This window comes from Panulirus ornatus, chromosome 9 (assembly GCF_036320965.1).
Source record: "Panulirus ornatus isolate Po-2019 chromosome 9, ASM3632096v1, whole genome shotgun sequence".
Lineage (NCBI taxonomy): Eukaryota > Metazoa > Arthropoda > Malacostraca > Decapoda > Palinuridae > Panulirus > Panulirus ornatus.
The window spans coordinates 24,489,568-24,509,346 of NC_092232.1; the positions used below are offsets into that span (position 1 = coordinate 24,489,568).

At 41.0% G+C, this 19,779-nt stretch overlaps 1 protein-coding gene across 2 annotated transcripts in view; it reads left to right on the plus strand.

Annotated features, from left to right (window-relative positions):
* The window catches only part of LOC139750278 (LYR motif-containing protein 2), an 87,274-nt gene that overhangs the window by 29,144 nt on the left and 38,351 nt on the right, over positions 1 to 19,779 (plus strand). For both annotated transcript variants that reach the window (XM_071664866.1, XM_071664865.1), the window contains exon 2: positions 5,180 to 5,320. In XM_071664866.1, the coding sequence (XP_071520967.1) occupies positions 5,180 to 5,320 (141 nt within the window). The remainder of the gene's footprint in view (positions 1 to 5,179; positions 5,321 to 19,779) is intronic.

Below are 19,779 nucleotides of genomic sequence, written 5' to 3' on the forward strand. Positions count from 1 at the left end.
ATGTGTCAGAGGTGGAGGGAACGAGGAGAAGTAGGAGACCAAACTGGAGGTGGAAAGATGGAGTGAAAAAGATTTTAAGTGATCGGGGCCTAAACATGCAGGAGGGTGAAAGGCATGCAAGGAATAGAGTGAATTGGAACGATTTGGTATACCGGGGTCGACGTGCTTTCAGTGGATCGAACCAGGGCATGTGAAGCGTCTGGGGTAAACCATGGAAAGTTTTGTGGGGCCTGGATGTGGAAAGGGAGCTGTGGTTTTGGTGCATTATTACATGACAGCTAGAGACTGAGTGTGAACAAATGTGGCCCTCGTTGTCTTTTCCTAGCGCCACCTCGCACACGAGGGGGGAGGGGGTTGTTATTGCATGTGTGGCGAGGTGTCGATGAGAATAAATGAAGGCAGACAGTATGAATTACATACATGTGTATATATGTATATGTCTGTGTGTATATATACGTATATGTTGAGATGTATAGGTATGTATATTTGCGTGTTTTTACATGTATGTATATACATGTGTATGTGATTGGGTTGGGCCATTCTTTCGTCTGTTTCCTTGCGCTACCTCGCTAACGCAAGAAACAGCGACAAAGCAAAATAAATAAATAAATATATGTCTGTGTATGTATATATACATACACATATATAAAGGGGGTGACTGTATTGTTGACTGGTTGGTAAGGTTATTCAATGTATGTATGATTCATGGTTAGGTGCCTAAGGATTGGCGGAATGCGTGCATAGTGCCATTGTACAAAGGCAAAGGGGATAAGAGTGAGTGCTCAAATTACAGAGAAATAAGTTTGTTGAGTACTCCTGGTAAATTATATGGGAGGGTATTGATTGAGAGAGTGAAGGCATGTACAGAGCATCAGATTGGGGAAGAGCAGTGTGGTTTCAGAAGTGGTAGAGGATGTGCGGATCAGGTGTTTGCTTTGAAGAATGTGTGTGAGAAATACTTAGAAAAGCAAATGGATTTGTATGTAGCATTTATGGATCTGGAGAAGGCATATGATAGAGTTGATAGATATGCTCTTTGGAAGGTATTAAGAATATATGGTGTGGGAGGCAAGTTGTAAGAAGCAGCGAAAAGTTTTTATTTAGGATGTAAGGCATGTGTATGTGTAGGATGAGAGGAAAGTGATTGGTTCTCAGTGAATGTAGGTTTGCGGCAGGGGTGTGTGATGTCTCCATGGTTGTTTAATTTGTTTATAGATGGGGTTGTTGGGGAGGTGAATGCAAGAGTTTTGGAAAAGGGGGCAAGTATGCAGTCTGTTGTGGATGAGAGAGCTTGGGAAGTGAGTCAGTTGTTGTTCGACAGCGCTGGTGGCTGATTCATGTGAGAAACTGCAGAAGCTGGTGACTGAGTTTGGTAAAGTGTGTGAAAGAAGAAAGTTAAGAGTTTATGTGAATAAGATCAAGGTTATTAGGTAAAGTAGGGTTGAGGGTCAAGTCATTTGGGAGGTAAGTTTGAATGGAGAAAAACTGGAGGAAGTAAAGTGTTTTAGATATCTGGGAGTGGATCTGGCAGCGGATGGAAGCATGGAAGCGGAAGTGAATCATAGGGTGGGGGAGGGGGCGAAAATTCCGGAAGCCTTGAAGAATGTTTGGAATATAAGAACATTATCTCGGAAAGCAAAAATGGGTATGTTTGAAGGAATAGTGGTTCCAACAATGTTGTATGGTTGCGAGGCATGGGCTATGGATAGAGCTGTGCGCAGGAGGGTGGATGTGCTGGAAATGAGATGTTTGAGGACAATATGTGGTGTGAGGTGGTTTGATCGAGTAAGGAATGTAAGGGTAAGAGAGATGTGTGGAAATAAAAAGAGTGTGCTTGAGAGAGCAGAAAAGGGTGTTTTGAAATGGTTTGATCACATGGAGAGAATGAGTGAGGAAAGATTGACCAAGAGAATATATGTGTCAGAGGTGGAGGGAACGAGGAGAAGTGGGAGACCAAATTGGAGGTGGAAAGATGGAGTGAAAAAGATTTTGAGTGATCGGGGCCTGAACATGCAGGAGGGTGAAAGGCATGCAAGGAATAGAGTGAATTGGAACGATGTGGTATACCGGGGTCGACGTGCTGTCAGTGGATTGAACCAGGGCATGTGAAGCGTCTGGGGTAAACCATGGAAAGTTCTGTGGGGCCTGGATGTGGAACGGGAGTTGTGGTTTCGGTGCATTATTACATGACAGCTAGAGACTGAGTGTGAACGAATGGGGCCTTTGTTGTCTTTTCCTAGCACTACCTTGCACACATAAGGGGGGAGGGGGTGGTTATTCCATGTGTGGCGGGGTGGCGATGGGAATAAATAAAGGCAGACAGTATGAATTATGTACATGTGTATATATGTATATGTCTGTATGCGTATATATATATATATATATATATATATGTGTGTACACTGAGATGTATAGGTATGTATATTTGGGTGTGTGGACGTGTATGTATATACATGTGTATGTGGGTGGGTTGGGCCATTCTTTCGTCTGTTTCCTTGTGCTACCTCGCTAAGGTGGGAGACAGCGACAGAGCAAAATAAATAAAATAAATAAATATGTATATATATATGTATACGTTGAAATGTTTTTTTTTTTTTTGCTTTGTCGCTGTCTCCCGCGTTTGCGAGGTAGTGCAAGGAAACAGACGAAAGAAATGGCCCAACCCACCCCCATACACATGTATATACATACACGTCCACACACGCAAATATACATACCTACACAGCTTTCCATGGTTTACCCCAGACGCTTCACATGCCCTGATTCAATCCACTGACAGCACGTCAACCCCGGTATACCACATCGATCCAATTCACTCTATTCCTTGCCCTCCTTTCACCCTCCTGCATGTTCAGGCCCCGATCACACAAAATCTTTTTCACTCCATCTTTCCACCTCCAATTTGGTCTCCCACTTCTCCACGTTCCCTCCACCTCCGACACATATATCCTCTTGGTCAATCTTTCCTCACACATTCTCTCCATGTGCCCAAACCATTTCAAAAACCCTCTTCTGCTCTCTCAACCACGCTCTTTTTATTTCCACACATCTCTCTTACCCTTACGTTACTTACTCGATCAAACCACCTCACACCACACATTATCCTCAAACATCTCATTTCCAGCACATCCACCCTCCTGCGCACAACTCTATCCATAGCCCACGCCTCGCAACCATACAACATTGTTGCAACCACTATTCCTTCAAACATACCCATTTTTGCTTTCCGAGATAATGTTCTCGACTTCCACACATTCTTCAAGGCTCCCAGGATTTTTGCCCCCTCCCCCACCCTATGATCCACTTCCGCTTCCATGGTTCCATCCGCTGCCAGATCCACTCCCAGATATCTAAAACACTTTACTTCCTCCAGTTTTTCTCCATTCAAACTTACCTCCCAATTGACTTGACCCTCAACCCTACTGTACCTAATAACCTTGCTCTTATTCACATTTACTCTTAACTTTCTTCTTTCACACACTTTACCAAACTCAGTCACCAGCTTCTGCAGTTTCTCACATGAATCAGCCACCAGCGCTGTATCATCAGCGAACAACAACTGACTCAATTCCCAAGCTCTCTCATCCACAACAGACTTCATACTTGCCCCTCTTTCCAAAACTCTTGCATTCACCTCCCTAACAACCCCATCTATAAACAAATTAAACAACCATGGAGACATCACACACCCCTGCCACAAACCTACATTCACTGAGAACCAATCACTTCCCTCTCTTCCTACACGTACACATGCCTTACATCCTCGATAAAAACTTTTCACTGCTTCTAACAACTTGCCTCCCACACCATATATTCTTAATACCTTCCACAGAGCATCTCTATCAACTCTATCACATGCCTTCTCCCGATCCATAAATGCTACATACAAGTCCATTTGCTTTTCTAAGTATTTCTCACATACATTCTTCAAAGCAAACACCTGATCCACACATCCTCTACCACTTCTGAAACCACACTGCTCTTCCCCAATCTGATGCTCTGTACATGCCTTCACCCTCTCAATCAATACTCTCCCATATAATTTACCAGGAATACTCAACAAACTTATACCTCTGAAATTTGAGCACTCACTCTTATCCCCTTTGCCTTTGTACAATGGCACTATGCATGCATTCCGCCAATCCCCAGGCACCTCACCATGAGTCATACATACATTGAATAACCTTACCAACCAGTCAATAGTACATTCACCCCCTTTTTTAATAAATTCCACTGCAATACCATCCAAACCTGCTGCCTTGCCGGCTTTCATCTTCCGCAAAGCTTTTACTACCTCTTCTCTGTTTACCAAATCATTTTCCCTAACCCTCTCACTTTGCACACCACCTCGACCAAAACACCCTATATCTGCCACTCTATCATCAAACACATTCAACAAACCTTCAAAATACTCACTCCATCTCTTTCTCACATCACCACTAATTGTTATCACCTCCCCATTTGCGCCCTTCACTGAAGTTCCCATTTGCTCCCTTGTCTTACGCACTTTATTTACCTCCTTCCAGAATATCTTTTTATTCTCCCTAAAATTTAATGATACTCTCTCACCCCAACTCTCATTTGCCCTCTTTTTCACCTCTTGCACCTTTCTCTTGACCTCCTGCCTCTTTCTTTTATACATCTCCCACTCATTTGCATTATTTCCCTGCAAAAATCGTCCAAATGCCTCTCTCTTCTCTTTCACTAATAATCTTACTTCTTCATCCCACCACTCACTACCCTTTCTAATCAACCCACCTCCCACTCTTCTCATGCCACAAGCATCTTTTGCGCAATCCATCACTGATTCCCTAAATACATCCCATTGATGTTGAAATGGGAAATGACGTTGAAATGTATAGGTATGTATTTGTGCATGTGTGGACGTGTATGTATACACATTTGTATGTGGGTGGGTTAGGCCATTCTTTTGTCTGTTTCCTTGTGCTACCTTACTAACGCGGGAGACAGCAACAAAGTACAATAGATAAATAAATGCATATAAATTTTTCTTGTTACCCCAGAATTTAATTTCCCTGAAATTCATATATTTTTGTTAGTTATTTAAGTAGCTATGGCTTTTATGTCCTTTTGAATTATGATTATAACATAATTTGATTTTGTAACATCCAAATACTAATTTACAAGTCATTTATCACTCTAATCTCTTTCACTTCAGTTCATGTTGAGAACAGAAGCCATTAAGTTATACAGAAACATATTGCGTCAGCTGCAGCACTTACCAGATAAATCCCAGCAAAAAGAAATCAGAGAATGGGCTCGAGCTGATTTTGAAACACACAGACATCATGAAGATGAGGTATTTCTAGGTTTTTTCTTTGTTTTAGGTGTTTTACAAATTTAAAGGGCATTATCAGAAACTGCTAATGATTGTGCTTTTTTTTATACCATATTTTTTTCATTGGATTATGTTTTAGGTGCAGTTGACAAAGTAGGTATCAAAAGAATCCATGCTAAAACTGGATTTACTAGTAGTTTATATTAGGAAATATTTGACATTGAACAACAGGTACTACTTGGAATGTATGATTAGCTTTTCATTAATGGTCATAATCAGAGATATTGTTTTGTTGTAGTTTTTCTGTAAGTCGTTGGTTTTCTCTGCATTATTGAAATTGATAAAGGTGAGAGACACAGTGGATATTGATTGTACACAAAATTTAGATATGTTCTTATATTGGTGACTGTATTCCAACCTATGTTCTGTACTATGTAAGAATAAGAGGTACTTCAAATTAATAAGGACTGCATGGCAATTTGTTTTGCGGAACATTTGACAGTGAAACTGCTGTTTGGAGATATCCAGCCTTTCATTTATGCTCATATTCTGAAATACTCTTATCATTTTTAGTCGTGTTTTTTCTAGGTTTGCTCCTTTAATTCCATTGTGACGTAGGAGTAAGTAATGACTATAAAGGGAAACCATTTTATTTAACACATAAGTGTTAAGAGTAAATGTGAATAAGAGCAAGGTTATTAGGTACAGTAGGGTTGAGGGTCAAGTCAATTGGGAGGTAAGTTTGAATGGGGAAAAACTGGAGGAAGTAAAGTGTTTTAGATATCTGGGAGTGGATCTGGCAGCGGATGGAACCATGGAAGCGGAAGTGAATCATAGGGTGGGGGAGGGGGCGAAAATTCTGGGAGCCTTGAAGAATGTTTGGAAGTCGAGAACATTATCTCGGAAAGCAAAAATGGGTATGTTTGGAGGAATAGTGGTTCCAACAATGTTGTATGGTTGCGAGGCGTGGGCTATGGATAGAGTTGTGCGGAGGAGGGTGGATGTGCTGGAAATGAGATGTTTGAGGACAATATGTGATGTGAGGTGGTTTGATCGAGTAAGTAATGTAAGGGTAAGAGAGATGTGTGGAAATAGAAAGAGTGTGGTTGAGAGAGCAGAAGAGGGTGTTTTGAAATGGTTTGGTCACATGGAGAGAATGAGTGAGGAAAGATTGACTAAGAGGATATATGTGTCAGAGGTGGAGGGAACGAGGAGAAGTGGTAGACCAAATTGGAGGTGGAAAGATGGAGTGAAAAAGATTTTGAGTGATCGGGGCCAGAACATGCAGGAGGGTGAAAGGCGTGCAGGGAATAGAGTGAATTGGAACGATGTGGTATACCGGGGTTGACGTGCTGTCAATGGATTGAACCAGGGCATGTGAAGCATCTGGGGTAAACCATGGAAAGTTGTGTGGGGCCTGGATGTGGAAAGGGAGCTGTGGTTTCGGTGCATTATTACATGACAGCTAGAGACTGAGTGTGAATGAATGGGGCCTTTGGTGTCTTTTCCTAGTGCTACCTTGCACACATGAGGGGGGAGGGGGTTGTTATTCCATGTGTGGCAGGGTGGCGATGGGAACAAATAAAGGCAGACTATGAATTATGTACATGTGTATATATGTATATGTCTGTGTGTGTATATATGTGTACATTGAGATGTATAGGTATGTATATTTGCGTGTGTGGACGTGTATACATGTGTATGTGGGCGGGTTGGGCCATTCTCTCGTCTGTTTCCTTGCGCTACCTCGCTAACGTGGGAGATAGCGACAAAGCAAAAAAAAAAAAAAAAAAAAAAGTGTTTTGAATTTTCTAAGTAATGTAATGATGTATCATACAAGAAACATGGAAGATACATTTATCACCCTGATGAAAGGATAATGACCAATATGTTAAAGCAATAATTCTGGCTTCCTGTACTGTCATCTTTTCCCTCACCCAAAGTAAGTTGGTAGCATGGAAAATCATACTTTTGCTTTCCCATGTTAAAGATAAATTAGCAGCTTCTGAAACATGCATTGAAGAGTAGCAGATATTGGTTTGACTGCCAAATATATAAAGTAAGAGATGGAGTGAGTATTTTGAAGGTTTGTTGAATGTGTTGGATGATAGAGTTGCAGATTTAGGGTGTTTTGGTTGAGGTGGTGTGCAAAGTGAGAGGGTTAGGGAGAATGATTTGGTAAACAGAGAAGAGGTAGTAAAAGCTTTGTGGAAGATGAAAGCCGGCAAGGCAGCGGGTTTGGATGGTATTGTAGTGGAATTTATTAAAAAATGGGGGTGACTGTATTGTTGACTGGTTGGTAAGGTTATTTAATGTATGTATGACTCATGGTGAGGTACCTGATGATTGGCAGAATGCTTGCATAGTGCCATTGTGCAAAGGCAAAGGGGATAAAAGTGAGTGCTCAAATTACAGAGGTATAAGTTTGTTGAGTATTCCTGGGAAATTATATGGGAGGGTATTGATTGAGAGGGTGAAGGCATGTACAGAGCATCAGATTGAGGAAGTGCAGTGTGGTTTCAGAAGTGGTAGAGGATGTGTGATTCAGGTGTTTGCTTTGAAGATTGTATGTGAGAAATACTTAGAAAAGCAAATGGATTTGTATGTAGCATTTATGGATCTGGAGAAGGCATACAGTAGAGATAGAGTTGATGGAGATGCTCTGTGGAAGGTATTAAGAATATATAGTGTGGGAGGCAAGTTATTAGAAGCAGTGAAAAGTTTTTATCGAGGATATAAGGCATGTTGGGGTGAAGAGGGTGGTGAGAGTAAGTGAGCTTGGGAAGGAGACTTGTGTGAGGAAGTACCAGGAGAGACTGAGTAAAGAATGGAAAAAAGTGAGAACAAAGGAGGTAAGAGGAGTCAGGGAGGAATGGGATGTATTTAGGGAAGCAGTGATGGCTTGCGCAAAAGATGCTTGTGGCATGAGAAGTGTGGGAAGTGGGTTGATTAGAAAGGGTAGTGAGTGGTGGGATGAAGAAGTAAGATTATTAGTGAAAGAGAAGAGAGAGGCATTTGGACGATTTTTGCAGGGAAAAACTGCAAATGAGTGGGAGATGTATAAAAGAAAGAGACAGGAGGTCAAGACAAAGGTGCAAGAGGTGAAAAAGAAGGCAAATGAGAGTTGGGGTGAGAGAGTATCATTAAATTTTAGGGAGAATAAAAAGATGTTCTGGAAGGAGGTAAATTAAGTGCGTAAGACAAGGGAGCAAATGGGAACTTCAGTGAAGGGGGCTAATGGGGAGGTGATAACAAGTAGTGGTGATGTGAGAAAGAGATGGAGTGAGTATTTTGAAGGTTTGCTGAATGTGTTTGATGATAGAGTAGCAGATATATGGTGTTTTGGTCGAGGTGGTGTGCAAAGTGAGAGGGTTAGGGAAAATGATTTGGTAAACAGAGAAGAGGTAGTAAAAGCTTTGCGGAAGATGAAAGCCGGCAAGGCAGCAGGTTTGGATGGTATTGCAGTGGAATTTATTAAAAAAGGGGGTGACTGTACTATTGACTGGTTGGTAAGGTTATTTAATGTATGTATGACTCATGGTGAGGTGCCTGAGGATTGGCAGAATGAGTGCATAGTGCCATTGTACAAAGGCAAAGGGGATAAGAGTGAGTGCTCAAATTTCAGAGGTATAAGTTTGTTGAGTATTCCTGGTAAATTAAATGGGAGGGTATTGATTGAGAGGGTGAAGGCATGTACAGAGCATCAGATTGGGGAAGAGCAGTGTGGTTTCAGAAGTGGTAGAGGATGTGTGGATCAGGTGTTTGCTTTGAAGAATGTATGTGAGAAATACTTAGAAAAGCAAATGGATTTGTATGTAGCATTTATGGATCTGGAGAAGGCATATGATAGAGTTCATAGAGATGCTCTGTGGAATGTATAAAGAATATATGGTGTGGGAGGCAAGTTGTTAGAAGCAGTGAAAAGTTTTTATCAAGGATGTAAGGCATGTGTACGTGTAGGAAGAGAGGAAAGTGATTGGTTCTCAGTGAATGTAGGTTTGTGGCAGGGGTGTGTGATGTCTCCATGGTTGTTTAATTTGTTTATGGATGGGGTTGTTAGGGAGGTGAATGCAAGAGTTTTGGAAAGAGGGGCAAGTATGAATTCTGTTGGGGATGAGAGAGCTTGGGAAGTGAGTCAGTTGTTGTTCTCTGATGATACAGCGCTGGTGGCTGATTCATGTGAGAAACTGCAGAAGCTGGTGACTGAGTTTGGTAAAGTGTGTGAAAGAAGAAAGTTAAGAGTATATGTGAATAAGAGCAACGTTATTAGGTACAGTAGGGTTGAGGGTCAAGTCAATTGGGAGGTAAGTTTGAATGGAGAAAAACTGGAGGAAGTAAAGTGTTTTAGATATCTGGGAGTGGATCTGGCAGCAGATGGAAGCATGGAAGTGGAAGTGAATCATAGGGTGGGGGAGGGGGCAAAAATCCTGGGAGCCTTGAAGAATGTGTGGAAGTCGAGAACATTATCTCCGAAAGCAAAAATGGGTATGTTTGAAGGAATAGTGGTTCCAACAATGTTGTATGGTTGTGAGGCGTGGGCTATGGATAGAGCTGTGCGCAGAAGGGTGGATGTGCTGGAAAAGAGATGTTTGAGGACAATGTGTGGTGTGAGGTGGTTTGATCGAGTAAGTAATGTAAGGGTAAGAGAGATGTGTGGAAATAAAAAGAGCATGGTTGAGAGAGCAGAAGAGGGTGTTTTGAAATGGTTTGTGCACATGGAGAGAATGAGTGAGGAAAGATTGACCAAAAGGATATATGTGTCGGAGGTGGAGGGAACAAGGAGAAGTTTGAGACCAAATTGGAGGTGGAAAGATGGAGTGAAAAAGATTTTGAGTGATCGGGGCCAGAACATGCAGGAGGGTGAAAGGCGGGCAAGGAATAGAGTGAATTGGATTGATGTGGTATACCGGGGTTGACGTGCTGTTAGTGGATTGAATCAGGGTATGTCAAGCGTCTGGGGTAAACCATGGAAAGTTCTGTGGGGCCTGGATGTGGAAAGGGAGCTGTGTTTTCGGGCATTATTGCATGACAGCTAGAGACTGAGTGTGAACGAATGGGGCCTTTGTTGTCTTTTCCTAGCGCTACCTCGCACACATGAGGGAGGAGGGGGATGTTATTCCATGTGTGGCTAGGTGGCGATGGGAATGAATAAAGGCAGACAGTGTGAATTGTGTGCATGTGTATATATGTATGTGTCTGTGTGTATATATGTGTGTACATTGAGATGTATGGGTATGTATATTTGCGTGTGTGGACGTGTATGTATATACATGTGTATGGGGGTGGGATGCGCTATTTCTTTCATCTGTTTCCTTGCGCTACCTCGCAAACGCGGGAGACAGTGACAAAGCAAAATAATAAAAATAATAAGGCATGTGTACGTGTAGGAAGAGAGGAAAGTGATTGGTTCTCAGTGAATGTTGGTTTGTAGCAGGGGTGTTCGATGTCTTCATGGTTGTTTGATTTGTTTAAGAATGGGGTTGTTAGGGAGGTGAATGCAAAAGTTTTGGAAAGAGGGGCAAGTATGCGAGGCATGGGCTATAGATAGAGTTGTGCGGAGGAGGGTGGATGTGCTGGAAATGAGATGTTTGAGGACAATATGTGGTGTGAGGTGGTTTGATCGAGTAAGTAATGAAAGGGTAAGAGAGATGTGTGGTAATAAAAAGAGTGTGGTTGAGAGAGCAGAAGAGGGTGTTTTGAAATGGTTTGGTCACATGGAGAGAATGAGTGAGGAAAGATTGACCAAGAGGATATATGTGTCAGAGGTGGAGGGAACGAGGAGAAGTGGGAGACCAAATTGGAGGTGGAAAGATGGAGTGAAAAAGATTTTGAGTGATTGGGGCCTGAACATGCAAGAGGGTGAAAGGCATGCAAGGAATAGAGTGAATTGGAACGATGTGGTATACCGGGGTCGACGTGCTGTCGATGGATTGAACCAGGGCATGTGAAGTGTCTGGGGTAAACCATGGAAAGTTGTGTGGGGCCTGGATGTGGAAAGGGAGCTGTGGTATCGGTGCATTATACATGACAGCTAGAGACTGAGTGTGAACAAATGTGGCCTTTGTTGTCTTTTCCTAGCGCTGCCTCGTGCACATGCGGGGAGAGGGGGTTGTTATTTCATGTGTGGCGGGGTGGCGATGGGAATGAATAAGGACAGACACTATGAATTATGTACATGTGTATATATGTATATGTCTGTGTGTGTATATATATATGTATACATTGAGATGTATAGGTATGTATATGTGCGTGTGGACATGTATGTATATACGTGTGTATGTGGGTGGGTTGGGCCATTCTTTCGTCTGTTTCCTTGCACTACCTCGCTAACGTGGAGACAGCGACAAAGTATAATAGATAAAGAATAAATAAATAAGTAAAGCAGACAAATGTAACACAGATGTGATTAAAGACAAACTTGATTATTTATCAAAAATGAATGTTTTATGTGATGATACATATTTTAAACTCAGTATAAATCCCCTAGATGCAGTTAATTCTCACTTTGATTAAGAGCTGAAGTTGTTTTTGAAAGGTAATGATTCTCTCATCAAAAAATTTTCATCATTGTCCCCTTCACTACCATGTATGAATGGACGTATCAAAACACATAAGCCAAACTTTCCAGCAAGACCCATAGTGAGTTCCAAGGGTTCCAGCATTTATAGATTATCAAAATGGTTATTTTCTTTATTAAGCCCACTAGTTAGTATTTTTATTTATTTTTATTATACTTTGTCACTGTCTCCCGCATTAGCAAGGCAGCGCAAAGAAACATGAAAGAATAGCCCAACTCACCCACATACACATGTATATACATACACATCCACACACGCACATATACATAACTATACATTTTAACTTATACACATGTATACATACATAGTCATATACATCTATACACATAATTCATACTTGCTGCCTTTATTCATTCTCGTTGCCGCCCCGCCACACATGAAATAACGTCCTCCCTCCCCCCCGCAAGGTAGCACTAGGAAAGGACAAAAGGCCACGTTCGTTCACTCTCAGTCTCTATCTGTCATGTGTAATGCACCGAAACCACAGTTCCCTTTCCACATCCAGGCCCCACATAACTTTCCATTGGTTTACCCCAGACGCCTAACATGCCCTAGTTTAATCCATTGACATCACGTTGACCCCGGTATACCACATCATCCCAATTCACTCTTCCTTGCGTGCCTTTCACCCTCCTGTATGTTAGTTTGCTTTCAAATTCTAGTATCATGAACAATGTAGATTTAGTTAACAAGCTTAATGATATCAGTGTTGATTTTCATTTCAGACTGGTAAGTTTTGATGTTTCATCCTTGTTCACAAAAGTTCCAGTCAATGACCTCTTAGAACATGCCTTAGTTCAATCCATTGACAGCACGTTGACCCCGGTATACCACATCGTTCCAATTCACTCTTCCTTGCGCGCCTTTCACCCTCCTGTATGTTAGTTTATCAAATTCTAGTATCATGAACAATGTAGATTTAGTTAACAAGCTTAATGATATCAGTGTTGATTTTCATTTCAGACTGGTAAGTTTTGATGTTTCATCCTTGTTCACAAAAGTTCCAGTCAATGACCTCTTAGAACATGCCCTAGTTCAATCCATTGACAGCACATTGACCCCGGTATACCACATCGTTCCAATTCACTCTTCCTTGCGCGCCTTTCACCCTCCTGTATGTTAGTTTATCAAATTCTAGTATCATGAACAATGTAGATTTAGTTAACAAGCTTAATGATATCAGTGTTGATTTTCATTTCAGACTGGTAAGTTTTGATGTTTCATCCTTGTTCACAAAAGTTCCAGTCAATGACCTCTTAGAACATGCCCTAGTTCAATCCATTGACAGCACGTTGACCCCGGTATACCACCTCGTTCCAATTCACTCTTCCTTGCGCGCCTTTCACCCTCCTGTATGTTAGTTTATAAAATTCTAGTATCATGAACAATGTAGATTTAGTTAACAAGCTTAATGATATCAGTGTTGATTTTCATTTCAGACTGGTAAGTTTTGATGTTTCATCCTTGTTCACAAAAGTTCCAGTCAATGACCTCTTAGAACATGCCCTAGTTCAATCCATTGACAGCACGTTGACCCCGGTATACCACATCGTTCCAATTCACTCTTCCTTGCGCGCCTTTCACCCTCCTGTATGTTAGTTTATCAAATTCTAGCATCATGAACAATGTAGATTTAGTTAACAAGCTTAATGATATCAGTGTTGATTTTCATTTCAGACTGGTAAGTTTTGATGTTTCATCCTTGTTCACAAAAGTTCCAGTCAATGACCTCTTAGAGCATGCCCTAGTTCAATCCATTGACAGCACGTTGACCCCGGTATACCACATCGTTCCAATTCACTCTTCCTTGCGCGCCTTTCACCCTCCTGTATGTTAGTTTATCAAATTCTAGTATCATGAACAATGTAGATTTAGTTAACAAGCTTAATGATATCAGTGTTGATTTTCATTTCAGACTGGTAAGTTTTGATGTTTCATCCTTGTTCACAAAAGTTCCAGTCAATGACCTCTTAGAACATGCCCTAGTTCAATCCATTGACAGCACGTTGACCCCGGTATACCACATCGTTCCAATTCACTCTTCCTTGCGCGCCTTTCACCCTCCTGTATGTTAGTTTATCAAATTCTAGTATCATGAACAATGTAGATTTAGTTAACAAGCTTAATGATATCAGTGTTGATTTTCATTTCAGACTGGTAAGTTTTGATGTTTCATCCTTGTTCACAAAAGTTCCAGTCAATGACCTCTTAGAACATTTGGTTGATGTCTTGGGTGATCTTGATTTTACCGGTTTCAAATTCTGTATTTATTGAATTGATAAGTTTGTGTATAAAAGACTGTGTATTTCAATTTAATGGAGAATATTATTCTCAGAAATTTGCTTATCCAATGGGTGACCCTCTTTCACCAGTATCAAGTAATCTTTACTTGGAATTCTTTGAAACATAATTACTAAAGGATATTGTACCCTCCAAAGCAATTTGGTTTAGGTATGTTGATGATGTTCTTTGTGTTTGGCCAACAAATGAAGATTTACAAACATTTCTTCCTTTACTTAACAATTTAGTACCTACTGTCAACTTTACCGTGGAAGTGGGCAATATTGTATGTCACCATTTTTAGATCGCATGATCGACAGCGATAGGAACATGTTTAATAAATACAGAAAACCCACCAATGTTTGTTCTTATATTCATTATTACTCAGCTCAACATGACAGTTAAACTATCTGTATTCCAGTCAGTGTTCTGAGTTTGAGAAGATATATTCTATTGGATACAAATTAAAGTACCCAAAATCTTTCATTGATAAATCCTTTAAGTTGGCATAAAAATCATTTGATTGAGTTAAACCCAAATCTCCCCTTGATACACAGAATCTTTTAGTTCTCCTTTTAGTGATAATTTTACATTACTTCCCAGGTTGCTTAAATCCTTTAATGTAAATGTAGCCTTCACCAATAACAATACTATAAAGAATATCTTTATCAAAAACATACTAGAAAATTCTGCAGGCTGTGTTTACAGAATCCCTTGTAAAAACTGTAAAATGTTTTATGTTGGACACACTGGTGAGGATCTTTATGTTAGACTTAAGCAACATATATATAGTATAAGAACATGACGAGAATCAAATACTTTGTTTAATCATGTTAGAAATTATGACCATAGGATTAACTGGAGTAACGCTAATTTAGTTATTACCTGTAACTCCTTTACCACGAGAAATATCATCGAATCGTTTATCAATGAATACTTAGAAAATTGTGACATTAATATTAGTGAAGGTTTATACAAACTGGAAAGTTTTGTCTTAGGCAAAATTTGTAAACAGTTCCCTTTACTGTCCACACAATAAAGAATTCTATGGAAAGGCATGATGCCAGATACGAACACCACGAACCGGTAAAGCTTGTTTACCAATGGCGTCTTAAGCTAAGTCCTTTCTTGTATGTCAACTGACTGTTCAGTGTCTTGTATCATGTTTTATATTCCCTGTGGTTGTATGCATGTACTAATGAATGGTGGGATGAAGAAGTAAAGTGGTTAGTGAAAGAGAAAATAGAGGCATTTGGATGATACTTGCAGGGAAGGAGTACAAATGACTAGGAGATATATAACAGAAAGTGGCAGGAGGTCAAGAGGAAGGTGCAAGGGTTGAAAAAGAGGGCAAATGAGACTTGGGGTGAGAGAGTATTATTAAACCTTAGGGAGAAGAAAAAGTTGTTTTGGAAGGTGAATAACATGCGGAAGACAAGAGAACATCTCTTTATTCTATATCAACTGACTGTTCTACGTCTTGTATCGTGTTTTATATTCCTTGTGGTTATATGTATGTACGTACTAGTGAGTGGTGGGATGAAGAAGTAAAGTGGTTAGTGAAAGAGAAAAAGAGGCATTTGGATGATACTTGCAAGGAAAGAGTGCAAAATGACTGGGTTGAAAAAGGAAGTTTTTTGGAAGGTGAATAACATGTGTTAGGCAAGAGAACAAATGGGAACATCGGTGAAGGGGGCAGTGGGAAAGTAATAACAGGTAGTGATGAAGTGAGAAGGAGATGGAGTGAGTATTTTGAAGGTTTGTTTAATGTGTTTGATAATAGAGTGGCATTTGTAGAGTGTTTTGGTCGGGGTGGTGTGCAAAGCGAGAGGATCAGGGAGAATGGTTTGGTTAAGAGAGAAGAGGGAGCGAAAGCTTTGCAGAAGATAAAATCCGACAAGGCGGTGGGTTTGGATGGCATTTCAGTTGAATTTTTTAAGAAAAGGGACTGTGTTGTTGATTGGCTGGTAAGGATATTCATTGTATATATGGATCATGGTTAAGTGCCTGAGGATTGGTGGAATGTGTGCATAGTGCCAGTGTCCAAAGGCAAAGGGGATAAAGGTGAGTGTTCAAACTACAGAGGCATAAGTTTCTTGAGTATTCCAGGGAAATCATATAGGAGGATGTTGATTGAGAGGGTGAAGGCATGTACAGACATTGGGGAAGACCAATGTGGTTCAGAAGTGGTAGAGGATGTGTGGATCAGGTGTTTGCTTTAAAGAATGTGTGAGAGAAATACTTAGTAAAACAGATGGATTTGTATGTGGTATTTATAGATCTAGAGAAGGCATATGATAGGGTGGATAGTGATGCTTTGTGGAAGGTATTAAGAGTATACGGTGTGGGAGGTAAGTTGCTTGAAGCAGTGAAAAGTTTTTACCAAGGATGTGAAGCATGTGTACGAGTAGGAAGAGAGGAGAGTGATTGGTTCCCAGTGAATTTCAGTCTGCGGCAGGGGTGTGTGATGTCCCCATGGTTGTTTAATTTGTTTATGGATGGGATGGTTAGGGAGGGAAGTGTAAGAGTTTTGGAGAGAGGGGGCAAATATGCAGTCTGTTGGTGATGGGAGGGCCTCGGAAATGAGTCGGTTGTTGTTCGCCAATGTTACAGCTTTAGTACTAAGGCTGATTCGAGTGAGAAACTGCAGAAGTTTGGAAAAGTGTGTGAAAGGAGAAAGTTGAGATTAAATTTGAATAAGAGCAAGGTTATTAGCTTCAGTAGAGCTGAGGGACAAGTTAATTGGTATGTAAGTTTGAATGCAGAAACATTGGAAGAAGTCAAGTGTTTTAGATATCTGGGAGTGGACTTAGCAGCATCATGCAAGCGGAAGTGAGTAACAGGATAGGGGAGGGGGCGAAGGTTCTGGGAGCAATGAAGAACGTGTGGAAGAAGAGAACATTAGCTCAGAGAGCAAAAATGGGTATGTTTGAAGGCAGAATAGTTCCAATAATGTTATATGGTTGTGAGACATGGGTTATGGATAGTGTTCTATGGAGGAGGGTGGATGTGTTGGAAATGAAATGTAATGTTTGAGGACAATATTTGGTGTGAGGTGGCTTGATAGAGTAAGTAATGTAAGGATAAGAGAGATGTGTGGAAATAAAAAGAGCATGGGAGGGTGTGTTGAAATGGTTTGGACATATGGAGAGAATGAGTGAGGAGAGATTGACGAAGAGGATATATGTGTCAGAGGTAGAGGGAATGAGAAGTGGTAGACCAAACTGGAGGTGGAAGGATGGAGTGAAAAAGATTTTGAGCGATCGGGGCCTGAACATACAGGAGATTGAGAAGCATGAAAGGAATAGAGAGAATTGGAACGATGTGGTATTCTGGGATTAATGTGCTGTCAGTGGACTGAACCAGGGCATACGAAGTGTCTGTGGTAAAGCATTAAAGGTCTGTGTGACCTGAGTGTGGATAGGGAGCTGTTGTTTCAGTGCATTACACATGACAGCTAGAGACTGTGTGAACGGATGTGCCCTTTTTGTCTGTATTCTTGCTGCTACCTTGCTGACATAGGAATCAGCGATTATGTACAATAATAGGGAGGTAATAACAAGAAGTGGTGAAGTGAGGAGATGGAGTGAGTATTTTGAAGGTTTGTTGAATGTGTTTGATGACAGAGTGGCAGATAGAGGGTGTTTTGGTCGAGATGGTGTGTGAAGTGAGAAGGTCAGGGAGAATGGTTTGATAAACAGAGAGGTTGTGAAACCTTTGCAGATGAAAGCTGGCAAAGCAGTGGGTTTGGATGGTATTGCAGTGGAATTTATTAAAAAAGGGATGACTGTGTTGTTGACTGGTTGGTAAGGATATTCAATGTATATATTGTTCATGGTGAAGTGTCAGAGGATTTGAGGAATGCATGCATAGTGCCATTGTTTAAAAACAAAGGGGATAAAGGTGAATGTTCAAATTACAGAGGTATAAGTTTATTGAGTATTCCTGGGAAATTATATGGAAGGGTATTGATTGAGAGAGTGAAGGCATGTACAGAGCATCAGATTGGGGAAGAGCAGTGTGGTTTCAGAAGTGATAGAGGATGTGTGGATCAGCTGTTTGCTTTGAAGAATGTATGTGAGAAATACTTAGAAAAACAGATGGATTTGTATGTAGCATTTATGAATCTGGAGAAGGCATATGATAGAGATGCTCTGTGGAAGGTATTAAGAGTATATGGTGTAGGAGGTAAGTTGCTAGAAGCAGTGAAAAGCTTTTACCAAGGATGTAAAGCATGTGTACGAGTAGGAAAAGAAAAGCAATTGGTTCCTAGTGAATGCTGGTTTGCAGCAGGGGTGCATGATGTCTCTATGGTTGTTTAATTTGTTTATGGATGGGGTTGTTAGGGAGGTGAATGCAAGAGTTTTGGAGAGAGGGGCATGTATACAGTTTGTTGTGGATGAGAGGGCTTGGGAAGTGAGTCAATCATTGTTCACTAATGATACAGCGCTGATGGCTGATTCAGGTGACAAACTGCAGAAGCTGGTGACTGAAGTTGGTAAAGTGTGTGAAAAAAGAAAGCTGAAAGTAAATGTGAATAACAGCAAGGTTATGAGGTTCTGTGGGGTTGAGGAACAAGTTATTCGGAGGTAAGTTTGAATGGAGAAAACTGGAGGAAGTGAAGTGTTTTAGGTATCTGGGAGTGGATTTAGCAGCGGATGGAAACGTGGAAGCGAAAGTGAGTCACAGGTTGGGGGAGGTTAAAGGTTCAGGAAGCATTGAAGAATGTGTGGAAGGCAAGAATGTTATCTTGGAGAGAAAATATGGGTATGTTTGAAGAAATAGTGGTTCCAACAATGTTATATGGTTGCGAGGCATGGGCTACATATAGGATTGTGCAGAGGAGAGTGAGTGCGTTGGAAATGAAATGTTTGATTACAATATGTGGTGTGAGGTGGTTTGATCCAGTAAGTAATGAAAGGGTAAGAGAGATGTGTGGTAATAAAAAGAGTGTGTTTGAGAGAACAGAAGAGGGTGCATTGAAATGGTTTGGTCACATGGAGAGAATGAGTGAGGAAAGATTGATAAAGAGGATATATGTGTCAGAGGTAGAGGGAACAAGGTGAAGCAGGAGACCAAATTGGAGGTGGAAGGCTGGACTGAAAAAGATTTTGAGCGATTGGAGCCTGAACATACAGGAGGGTGAAAGGTGTGCAAGGAATGGAGTGAATTGGAACGATGAGGTATACCATGGTCAACATGCTGTGAATGGATTGAACCAGGACATGTGAAGCGTCTGGGGTAAACCATGGAAAGTTTTGTGGGTCCTGGATGTGGAAAGGTAGCTGTGGTTTCGGTGTATTACGGATGACAGCTAGAGACTGAATGTGAACGTATGTGGCCTTTGTTGTCTTTTCCTAGCACTACCTTGCATGTTTGGGGGGGGGTTGCCATTTCATGTGTGGTGGGGTGGTGATGGGACTGGATGAAGGCAGCAAGTATGAACATGTACATATGTGTATATGTATATGTATGTATACGTTGAAATGAATAGGTATGTCTGTGAGCGTGTGTGGGTGTTTATGTATGAGCATGTGTGAGTGCTTATGTATATACATATGTATGTTGGTAGGTTGGGCTATTCTTTCGTCTGTTCCCTTATGCTACCTCACTGACGCGGGA